Source organism: Sturnira hondurensis, unplaced genomic scaffold, assembly GCF_014824575.4.
Source record: "Sturnira hondurensis isolate 20B ecotype Veracruz unplaced genomic scaffold, ASM1482457v3 Scaffold0021214, whole genome shotgun sequence".
NCBI lineage: Eukaryota > Metazoa > Chordata > Mammalia > Chiroptera > Phyllostomidae > Sturnira > Sturnira hondurensis.
Genome location: NW_028093845.1, coordinates 6,961,477 through 6,973,555, shown reverse-complemented (window position 1 = coordinate 6,973,555; position 12,079 = coordinate 6,961,477). Strand labels below are relative to the sequence as shown.

Sequence of the window (12,079 nt, the reverse complement as noted above, 5' to 3'; positions counted from 1 at the left end):
GTTTTGGAAATTCTGTGTCATTGTATATACACAGAAGATGTGATGAGCACGTGCATGGCGCAGGAAAAAGTTACACCGTTCGGTGAAAATAAGACACAGTTGAAAGTAAAAAGAAAAGAATGTAGTGATTGTTCACTTAATAAATATTTGTTGTCTTCCAGGAACTTGGACTGGTACTAGAAATAGAATAGTTTGGTATCATACAGTGTTTTTGTTTTTTCTCTTTTTCAGTGAGCTGAATGTCCAATTAAACAAAGAATTATAATAAATCATGATACAGGTTATGAAAGGACTTGTGAGGAGGGCTGTGGGAGAATACAGCAGGTAACATAACCAATTCCGAGGAGACTGAAAGGCTGTCTCAGGGAAATGGCATAAAATCAGGTTTCAGTTCACTACAGAACAGGGTTACAAGGTGGAGGTGGGTGGAGCAAGAGTGTTCTAAGCTCAAGGAATCACATGTGTAAGTTAGAAAGGACTCTGCACTGACTGGAGTGAAAGCACCCGCTGAGAGCCCTCCACATGTGACTTTAAGAAGATAATTTGCTTGGTGGCTCCACATGTGGGTGTGGCTTCTGCAGAGGCTCAGAGGATGTACATCGAAGACGTTCATAACCATAAACGAAGAAGGCAGTGTATTCATAGGAATGAAGATGGGAGAACAAAGAAAATGAAGGCACAGACAAGTAATACCAAGAAAGTGAAAGTGAAGCTTCTGAATCAACAGATAAAATAATAAACAAAAAAGCAGCCTATCCAAACTACCGAGTGTGCTGCACAAACATCTATTTTTGAGTGAGGGAAGCAGGTAGGAAATCCATTTCTGCACTTGGTGAGATCAACACTCCAAAGAGCAGAACGTAAGCCTTCCACAGTAACTCCACACACGACTGAGAGCAGTTCCTGGAAGGCCATTCTGAACCCTCAAGTGCCCTGTTCTCACTGGCCAGTGGTTTTTACGGTTGTGCAGCGTTTCCAGATGACCAGTCTGGAAAGGCCTGGATTGCTTTACCATTCAAAGGCACTGAGTTGCATCAAAAGGAAAAAAAATCTTATTAAATTGGATCAGTCAATGATGTAATTTTTACTACATCATCGACAGAAAAGAAGCATTTTTTGATTTTACATCTCAGACTTGGTAAATGATGAATTAGTTTAACATACTCAACCCAGAGGCCATGAGAAGAGCATTTCTAACATGCTGGAAACAAATTATGTGACAGAAGCAGGAAATGTTTTAAAAAACACATCAAAAATTATATCCCAATTACAGCATTCCTGGGGATGAAGGCTGCAGGTCCGGTTACATATTATCCGCTGCAGATTCCTATTTACAATCCCCTGTTTAGGCCCATTGAAAGTTTATAGAAACGATTTCCGTTTTACCTGAAGCATTTCTTGTACTTAATTTCAGTTGACTAATAAAATTTTTGATAAAAAAGGAAAACAACGAATCCAGTTGATTTCAATTTCCATGTGGTAAGAAAGCTAACATTTATGGAGGGTTTACTATGTGTGAGTCAGTATGGTAAATGATTTGCATTAATATAAAAAATAAGAACAGTATCCCTCTGAGATGAACTTGGTCTTGTAAAAGAAAAAAGTTGCTTTATTATTGGAAAATTAAACTTTTTAAATGTGTGATTAAAGAAACAATCATTGGCCTACATTCCAAAAAAATAAAGCTTTAAAAATACATCTTCTGAAGCATAAAATTCTCTATATAAGTTCACATAGGTGTAGTTCAGGCTTCATATTTGTATCTGTATATATGTATGTATACATATACATATATACACAGAGATACATATATATATATATATATACATGTATATATACACATATATGTATAACTTGAAGAACTGCTCTCAGTGTAGAAGACTTCCTTTCTTTTAGCCGAGGTTGGCAACTATGGCCATGGGCTGAGTCACAAGCCAGCTACCTGCAGTTTCTGTGTTGCTCGTGAGCTAAGCGTGGCTTTTATATTTTACATGGTTAAAAACATCAACAACACGCCATGACACATGAACGTTACACAGAAGTAAAACTTCAGCACCCAAGACAAAGCTTCACAGCACACAGCCACGCTCGTTTGTGTGTGCCCTGTTTGTGTGTGCCTGTAGAGGCACTGTCCCGCTGTGATGACAGAGTTGAGCAGTTGTGACAGAGACCGTATGGTCCACACGGCCTAAAATATTTATTTTTCTGGCCTTTTAAAAGAAAAGTTTGTTAACTTCTGCTTCTAAGAAAAATAAGAAAAGTTAAATATCCAGGTTTCTATACCTGGGGTCTGACATTTTGACTTTTAGACTAAGCGAGGTATATTGTTCTCATTAGTATTAAACACATGCATGCTATACTTGATCTCAGCGTGGTACTTAAATTACGCAGGTAAATAGAATGGGTCTATAGCAGTGGTTCTCAACTGGGAGATGCCTTCCCCTGGTTTTGTTCCTCAGGGGACATTTGGCAAATACCTTGAGGCAGGTTTAGTTGTGACAACTCAAGGGTGCCACTGGCGTGCAGAGGGCAGAGGCCAGGAGCACTGATGGACGCCTACCAGCCCCCACGGTAGCGACCTGGTCCTACGTGTCAGTGGTGCTGAGGCCGGGCACCTGGTCCGCAGGAGACTGATGGTCCACCTGAACTGCCTGCTGCTCCTTGGATACAAACAGCGCTGCTACTTGGCAACATTAATTCATTCCTACCACCATGCCATATTTATATTAATATTTATAAGAATGAGAAGATAAAATTTCTCTTTATTTTATGGCTATGTTTTTTATGATTAACCGTTATCCATCTGTACTATAATAATTTTCAGAGTGGAAGATCCTTATTCCGAACTATAAGCCTAAATGAGTAATTCAGTTCTTTTCACTATTCAATTACTTAGGTTGAGTTAAATTAAAATATGACTGAGTATTCTAGCTTCAGTTTCTTGAAAGACCTTTTTCTTCATCCTTAACAGAGAGCACCAGGGGAAGAAAACACCCTTCCCACGTCAGAGACGCCTGCAGGTGTGAAGGGCAGCACGAGCTGTCATGGTGGGGCTGGGAGAGAGGGGGTGGGAAGAGAAGCCACCAGACCGCTTAGGTATAAACAATGGGTTAAAAGATAAAAAATAATGACAGAACAAGGGATGACAAGATATTTGGACTTAGTAGACTTCAAACTGAGGCACATCTTCAAGAGTGTGTCTGAGAATCCAGTCAAGTGACACTTACTTTGAACCTTGTAAATCTCGCCCCAGCCCTCTGACTGTTCTCTCCTAGCACTGGGACAAATAGAATCACTTTAGAGATTCCATTTGTGTACCTGTGTATACAAAAGGAGTGTGCCATTTACACATGAATGTTTTCACTCCTTGAAAGGCATAGTACTAGGAAACTACCTATACATTTTCTAAAATTTGTAACATGCCATTTTGTGTTTAAAATAATTAAATTTGTCAGTAGGAGCTTACGGAATAATCATCTTTTATAAATTAAATATTCAAATGTTTTCTCAATTTGCAGAATTATCTCTTTTCTAGTCGAACAAAGCTACTACCATTCACTCACCTCTCTCAACATCTCCCATTTTCATATATACAGAGCACTATTTCTTGCTCATACACATACCCTTTGTAACATACTTTGTGACACTGTACCTTTTCGCCTGAGTCACCTTTGGGGCCACTTTCGCCAGCATCTCCCTAAGAGAGGAAAAAAGACATATGTATAAACTATATTGTGGAAAGAGTTTTAAGTTTTCTTTCTTAAGTGCTATATGTCAAAATCTGTTGCAAGTGTTGTACAAAGCTAACGTTCTTTTACTTGACCAGCTGCCTGATATCACCCGTCCAAATAATTTTATTACAATGAACATGGTTGAACAGGTTTAAACTACTCCATGGCATTAATGGAAAGCAGCAATTTCTCTGATGCCTAATAGCGTATCCTGGCATCGACAGCCTCCTCAACTCTGGCTCTTCGCTCCTCTGCTCAGAGTTCCCCTATAATGAAGAGTTTCTCCTGACTATTCCTTCAATATGCCACATGCCTGGACACCTCAGCGTCCTTTCCTGCCACCTGGACCCCTGCTTCTCCTTTCCCTTTGATCTGTATAAATCCTACTCAGGTCTTCATGCCCATCTCAAATCTCCAGGGCCTCAAAGTATATGACCCAGCCCTCCAAATCCGTGCCCCGAGTATTATCTGTACCTGCATGTTTTGCATTTGCGAAATGAATGTTTTATATTTTATTAGAAAACTGCTTTTCGAAAATCATACATTGGGGAGTTCATGTTTCCTTGGTTATTTTCAATATTTCCTATGCTTATTCCCTTAATAACATCTCTTTTCTCCCACAAAGCAATACATTAGAAAAATTACCCATGTTTATGACCCATGCTTTGCTTCCTTAAATTCTAAATTCTTTTTTTTTAAAGATTTTTTATTTATTTATTTATCTTTAGAAGGGAAGGAGAGAGGGAGAGAAACATCAATGTATGGTTGCTTTTTGTGTGTCCCCTGCTGGGAGTTGGCCTGCAGGGAACCGGCCTGCAACCCAGGCATGTGCCCTGACTGGGAATCGAACCGCGATTGTCTGGTTCGCAGTCCTGCGCTCAATCCACTGAGCTACACCAGCCAGGGCCTTAAATTCTAAATTCTTGAAGTTTCATAACATGTTATGGTGGACACATCATTGATTTGGAGACAGAGAAACCAAGCCTAGCTCCAGCACCTACTGGGCAAGTGAAATTTTCTTTGCATCCTATTTTTCACATGTACCATAAGGGCAAGAATGCTTTATGGGGTCATAAGAAGTAAACAATATATCAAGCATAAAGCAACGAGGACGATAGTATCTGACACGTTGGCTTGTAAATGAGAGCTGTTGGCAACAATGGTGCATTATTGTTCTTATATTCCCTGAGCTGCCACGCCTCTCCGTCTCCTTCATGGGAGGTCGCTTTTCACTCACTTAAAAATTTCCTTAAGATAAAAGGAGGAACTGTGGATAACTGTTGCCCTTACAGGAGAAGAGTGAGGTAGGAAGACATTCTCTTCTTTCCCTCTATTTTCTTTTCTTGTTTCATAAGCATGAAGCCACCCGAGGCCGCCATTTCTGTGCGGGACGCCCGGCAGCAGCCCGGAGTTCGAGCCACTTCACCCAAGGAGTCCTGACTGGGCTGGCGCTGCCCCTTTACCCTCCTTAGTGTCCACGTCAGAGTCACCTGGTGACTAATTAATTTGAAGTTAATTACCATGAACTGGTTGGGCGCCAAGTAAACGTACTGATAATCTGTTATGAGGGACCTTTGATAGGAACTTGGCAGCATACTTTTTTCTTAATTGCTCAGAAATTCATTTATTAAAAAACAAAGTACCAACTTTCTGGTGTTCTACTTTACGCCAATTGTCTATGCTGATTTCATAGTGGATCAGGAATAATATTTTTCTGTGGTGAGCTATCATGATGTTATTAATAAACAACTACTTGCTGATGAATAAAACATAATAATAAAGCTAAAAAACCCCAAACTTTCTCATTAGGGAAAACTACTCAGAGTGGTCAGGAAACAAAGGGTCTGACTGCCCCTCTGGTTTGCTCTCCTTCCATGTAAGTAAAGGCCCTTTTCCTTTTTGTTTTACAAGGCCCCAAATGACAGTTACATTCAGTATGTTTGCTGGATCTTTAGATGTCCTTCTCTTGGGATTAGAGGTGATAATACTGAGTTGTCAGAGAGATCGGATCACTTATGAAGAGCGTTATGCAGTATCTTGGAAGCTTCCTATGCAGACGGCACATTCCTTAGACACTATTAAGTAGCATGAGAACCAGGAGAGTTAGTGCTGAAGAATGCACTGGACGTGTAAAAGTAATCAGGACATGCCCAAAGGTAGTAAGGAAGGCCGGCGAGGAGAAATCTAACATATGGCTCTCTTCTTTTCTTGTCTCTCTTTTTGGTTTTTATGGGAATTCTTTGTGGGCAACTCTCAGTATATTCACTGCAGTGAACATCTGTATCCCTTTAACTCAGTGACCTCAGAAGCAGCGGAGAGACGTGGATGCTTGGAAAAGCACTGGAGTGGCGTTAGCAAGCAGGGAGAGCAGAAATTCTGCAGGCCTGGTGGGTTCTGAAAGCCATTTAAAATCCAGACACAGAATGTTTAAACTTGCTCCTTTCCTCTCTATTTCTTTAAACTTTTAAAAAACTTCTATCCGTGCAGAAGAATCACACTATTTTCTCCTTCCACTAATTAAATTTTAAAAAACAACAACGGTGGTCATTATATCCATACATCTATATCTAAATCCATCTATCCACACTTATATACAGATATTTGGGGGGGAAAAGTAAATATAGGCAGAATAATTCTCACCTTTTCTCCTCGTTCTCCAGGTTCTCCCTGTTCAAAAGAATCAAGATTGGGTGACATATTAAATTATAATACACTTAATTAAGTGATGCCAAACAAAATTAGATATGAAACATAGTAGATAAATAGTGTGACCTTTTGGGGGGAGGGGCAATATATAGTTGCTATATAAAAACAAATGGTGAGTTTTCTGTAGAATAGGATATGGATATCAATATCAAATATAATCATAATTCTTTGCTTTTAAAGGACTAAAGAAAGATATTTGAAATTATCACCCTGAAACTGGCTTTGGGGGCTCTAAGGAGAACAATGTGGTAGCAATTTAATGTCTTGGGCAGTTTCTTAGTCTTCTAGGACTTTGTATTCTGTCCAAACTCAGAATCAGTAAGGTAGGTCAGCACATCTTTCCATGAGGTCTTTATTCAAAGCAGCCCCTGGTGTATGGGTTGTTTCAGAGGTTCAGAGTCTCTATGTTGTTCCCCAATCCATCTTCCCCTAACATGACCACAAACAAGGTCCTGAACTTGGAGCCCTTCACAATGTCATGGACTTTCTTTAACCTACTTGTAACTAGCATGTTCCAAATTGGGTGTATTTTGGGAGGCACTGGTACCTTCAGCAAAAACACTAGAATGGCAGAATCAGAGTGAGTTTAGGAGAATGCCTTTACTCAAAGTGATGACTCAGTCTGTGTGAGGACTAAAATAAAAAATTGTGCTCAGAAGTGAACCTCGCTTTCACTTCACCAGGGAACGAACAAAGGGATAGAGTGGGAGGGTTCTAAAGCAAATTATGATAATATTCCCTTTCTAAAAAGTACAACTTGGTGTTGTCATGAGATCAACTGCCTAAAAAATGTTGTAAGACAATTATTGTACCTTTAAAAATTATAACCCATTCTAGAAGTCAGTTCAGAGGCAAGACTCCTCATTCACTGGAAGTCGGCCTGACCCTGGGCTTTCTGAATTTCTGGCTATCTTTCAGTGCTCAACATCCATCCTGAGGGTCGCTAGGCAACAGAAGAATAGCACTGAGAACAGGCATTAAGCATGGACTCCTATCATCTGGCCGTTCAGCACAGAGCACGACAGGAGAAAGACGGGACACTGGCTGTAGTACCAGAAGGAGTATTTTTTTTTCTCCCCTACAGGACAAAGGACAGGTCTACAGATTTTAGGTCCATCCCAGGTGCCTGTCAATTGCAGTGTGATCTGGAAGATCAGCTGACAGGCATCTGTGGTGTGGATAAATGCCAGCACAGCTGACAGGATTAGACGTTAGTTTTGTACTTCAAGGGATGTTCACTCATCAAAGGATTTGGGATTTGTCTGCCTGTTTGGTTTAAACTAAACTGTCACCAATCTTTTTATATTTAACAGATTCATTTGTCCTTTAAGAAACAAAGGAAACTTGCAATCCAAAAAAAAATCTTCATTACAGTTTTTTCTCTGTGTAGTAATTGACTACATCCATTTTGACACTTTAAACATGCCACACTTTTATTTCGCTCTCTCTCTGATTAACTGGTTATGTTGTGTAAGTGCTAGAGGCAGCAGCCACATCTTGAGAAAAGCCATACTGAGTGGCACTGTGAACATCATCTTTAGTAGGTTATGTGGATATTACGCAAATTTTAGACCACATGAACATGGCCCATGTTTTAATATGCTCATATTAAGTGGCAAGTCACAACGGTCATATTTGAAATATGGGCTTTCTCGTGTTATTTAAATACCCCAGAATGTAGGTTTTAGACAGTCATATCCTGCATTTGCGATGCTAACAAGGAACACAAACATAATTTATTCATTTGTCACAAAGTTCTGTACTGAAGCATACTATACTATTATAAGAAATTCTATGCAGGTAAAATCAGTGGGATATTAAAAAAACTGGAATAGCTACAGTGCCATGAAAACTCTTGTATCAAATGCTGCTGCCTGCTTTTATTTGCACTGACCTTTGGCCCTGGCATTCCGTGCTGCCCCACTGCTCCAGGCGCCCCGGGTTCACCCTCAAAATAAAAAATAGATCAGGCTAAATAAAATAGACAAAATCAGTACATTCCATATATCATTAGACGATATGGCCATCCATAAGGCTCTGAAAGTAGACGAAAAGTAAGTGTCCACCGCTGTAAATACAAGTTATCGTGTTTGATTCAAAATTCCACGTGCTAGGCACCGAGGGTAAAGCAGGGCTAGTTCCCTTTGTCCTGTCTTTTCTCCATTAAGAAAGCGGAAGCAACTTATCAATATGAAATGAACACTTACCATGGTATATGGTAGGCAACAAATAAATATTTGTGGCATGAGTAAAAGGCATTAGAAAACATAAGACACTCTTGGTAGAGACCTTTTAAGTGGTTCATCTACTTAGGAAAATATAGATTACATCATTATATTATTAAACTTAATCAAATGATCACTTTCAAATCTAAATCTGGAAGAACACACACATCTACTTAATTCATTTGACACAAAAGTAAAAATGGCTTTGCTTTCTCTTTCCAATTTCACTGTAAAAATAATTAGAATAAAACATTCAGACTCGCGGCTCTTGGTGTCATATTAAGTGATAGGCACATGGGGAAAAGCTGATGGCCCTTAGGTTAGAAAGTGTTCTTTTCAGCAAGAATATGATGCGTACTAGTCTCTGTGGGCTCGGAAGCAGCACTTGTTTCCCAAGGAGGGGAAGTACCCTGAAAGGCCCGGAAGCGAAGGAGAAATACTCTGGCTCTCAGCGCGTCCATATGACTCCAGCTTACAGCAAGTAGACTTTCATGTTCATTTAAAAATGTTCTCAGAGCCCTTTACTATGTGCTCCAGCTATTGGACAACTTTCTTCTCCCACTAATGGTAGTAAAGTTGCTTCTTAGTTGATTTAAAAAAACAGATTTTATTATTAGATTACTTTTAGATTCAGAGCAAACTTAGTTGATTTTTAAGTATGGGTTGTAAGTCACTTGGAAGGCAGGGATTGTGCCATTTTAATATTTGTGCTCTTGACAAAAACATACATAAACATGTACATGTATAAAAACATGCATTAAAAACAATAACATTTTAAGTGCCAGAAATTTCACATTCATTAACTCAATTATCACAAATTTCTATGAGGTAAGGACTACCTTTGGCTCTACTTAACAGATGAAGCAATTAAGGCACAGAAAGGCTAAACAATTTTTTTCAGATTTCCACAAGTCTAGCCAGGATTTGAACTCTCAGGATCTGGCACGAGAGTCTGTGTTCTTAACAATATAATGCATTGCTGAGTGAACGGATGTGTTAATATCTACAAATTGGGAGAGAGTAGGTGATAAGTATTTCTGTCTTCATTAGCAATTGGTTTATAGTCCTCACTTATAAACAATGTACAGAAACTTGAATTAAATGTTACTTTAAAAGATGATTTATGTACACCCATCAGATAAACAAAGCAATGTGAAGCTCATGGTGTCTTTCTGCAATAGAAGAGAAAAAAAGTTTTACTATGATACTAGATTATTGTAATTGTGAACATCGTAACTTTCTGGAAGAAATTCTGCTTCCTATATCAACTTACACTCTAATCCTAACTCTTGTACCTTGCTTAGTAAAATGGCAAAACTGTTGACTTAGAATAATGATGGCCATCATAGAAAAATTTTGGTAGGCTGTCTGTAATCAAAAGAACTTGGAAATAAAGTTCCCCCCAAAAGAGGACCACCATTTTACTGTGCAACCCGGAGAAGAGCTGTCCACTCTGCTCTCCCCAAAGACACTGCAACAGGATGCACCGATGTCATAACTCACGGCAGAATGCAAACAAGAGATGCTGCGAGGGAACAGTACGAATTCTGTTCAGATTTTCAAAGAATAACCATGGAAGCCAGAATAACAATAATAAAAATGGTTAGGTCCCTGGAACCACACAAAATACATGCCAAGATTTTTGAAGCAAGGAAGATAAACATTACTTAGGCATCTGTATAAAATCTTCCTTAACATATGAACATTGAGGGACTAAAACTTGATCTCTTTTCTTTGATTTTACACACTGTTAAAATAATCTTTTAACATAAAAGGAAACAAAAAATATTGCGCCCATAATCCCATCACCCTGTCACAATTGTTTTCATTTTTCCTGTCTCCTTCTAGTTTTTTTAAAGTATGCTTACATATTTTTAAGCAATCGTAAGCTGATTACAAAGTTTGACATTCTGATTTTTTCATTATTTTTATATCACACATTTGTTTTCACACACTATTCATGATTGAATTATGAATAATAGTTTATCTAATTAGCACCTACCAAAGTCATGCTTGATCATTTGTTTAATCTGTTCCAAACTGTTGAATACTTAGATCATTTCCAATTTTTGTTATCAAACTAAAACCAACACCTCGGAAATCCTTCTTATTTGCCTTCCAGACAGGTGCTGAGTTTTACCTGCTTGTAAACGTGCCCACTCATCAGCACTAAAGCTCACAATCTTAATCTTTGTGGCTATTTTATTTTATTTATTTATCTTTAGAGAGGAAGGGAAGGAGAGAAGGAGAGAAATATCAAGGTATGGTTGCTTTTCATGAGTCCCCTGCTGGGAACTGGCCTGCAACCCAGGCATGTGCCCTGACTGGGAATCGAACCGCGATCGTGTGGTTCGCAGGCCCGTGCTCAATCCACTGAGCTACACCAGCCAGGGCTTTTGTGGCTATTTTAATAAGCCCCAAAGGAAGCTTACTGTTCCTCAGTTTTACATTTATCACCTGTCGGTTAAATATTTTTCAGGTGTTTGTAATTAAATGTGTGTCTCACATAATGTTAAAGCTAAAAAGCAAATAAACTATTTCCTGAATGAATCAAGCGCGGATAGAATCAAGAAGGAAAAATGACCTAGAGAATTTTACCTTTCTATGAAAATGTGTCATGAAAAATATACTTAAACTTAGTTTACAAGATTATGGAGCATTCTGGTATTATTCAAGTTTAGTTTCCCAGGTTGTGAGAAAGAAGTGTTGAAGCTGAAATGTGTTATACCAATGAGCACCAAAGTGGGGTCCTGGTGACATTAGTTCATTCAGCGAACAATGGATCAAGTGAAAATCTACTGTATGTGCTACTCTGGACTATTTCATGGGATAGAAACATGAAACAGACAGGTTTGTGCCTAAACAGTTTATTTTTGAGGGAGAAAAAAGATATGCACAAAAATAACTTGAGGGCATCTAATTGAAGTTATAAAACTATTTTTAGGCAAAATTTTCTTTACTTCACGAAGAGGCACAGTGAACAAAAATCAAAGGTATGTCTTAATGAGGAATGAGCCATATATCATATATAATATTCACATTTTCTGATATATGACAAAATGTAATTATCATGAGGTGTCTTCAAATAAAGTTATAATAATATTATATTGCTACATAATGTAAAATATACATATGCAGAAAATATATCAGAACATACAAAAAAGGGAATTAGGCTCCGTGTGTTGTGGAGAGCTTGTCTCGTCTGTTGGGTCATCTATCCATTTATTTCTGAATGCATTTCACATTCACAAATTCTGAAGGACAATCCAAAGTCAGAATACAGAGAAACAGCAGCTAACATCTTAACTGCAGGTAGGTTGATGGCGTTTTCTCTTCTGTACCTGAAATTCTATGGCTACTCCTGGTGCATTATCCCCAAGTGATGATTTGTATATTCAAGCTAAAAATACATTGGGC

General features: G+C 38.6%; 1 protein-coding gene across 1 annotated transcript in view; it reads right to left on the bottom strand.

The window, feature by feature from the left end:
* COL25A1 (collagen type XXV alpha 1 chain) overlaps positions 1 to 12,079 on the bottom strand; it is a 483,313-nt gene that overhangs the window by 63,033 nt on the left and 408,201 nt on the right. The window contains 3 exon segments of the mRNA XM_037031923.1: positions 3,653 to 3,697; positions 6,372 to 6,398; positions 8,332 to 8,385. Coding sequence (XP_036887818.1) covers positions 3,653 to 3,697; positions 6,372 to 6,398; positions 8,332 to 8,385 — 126 coding nt within the window.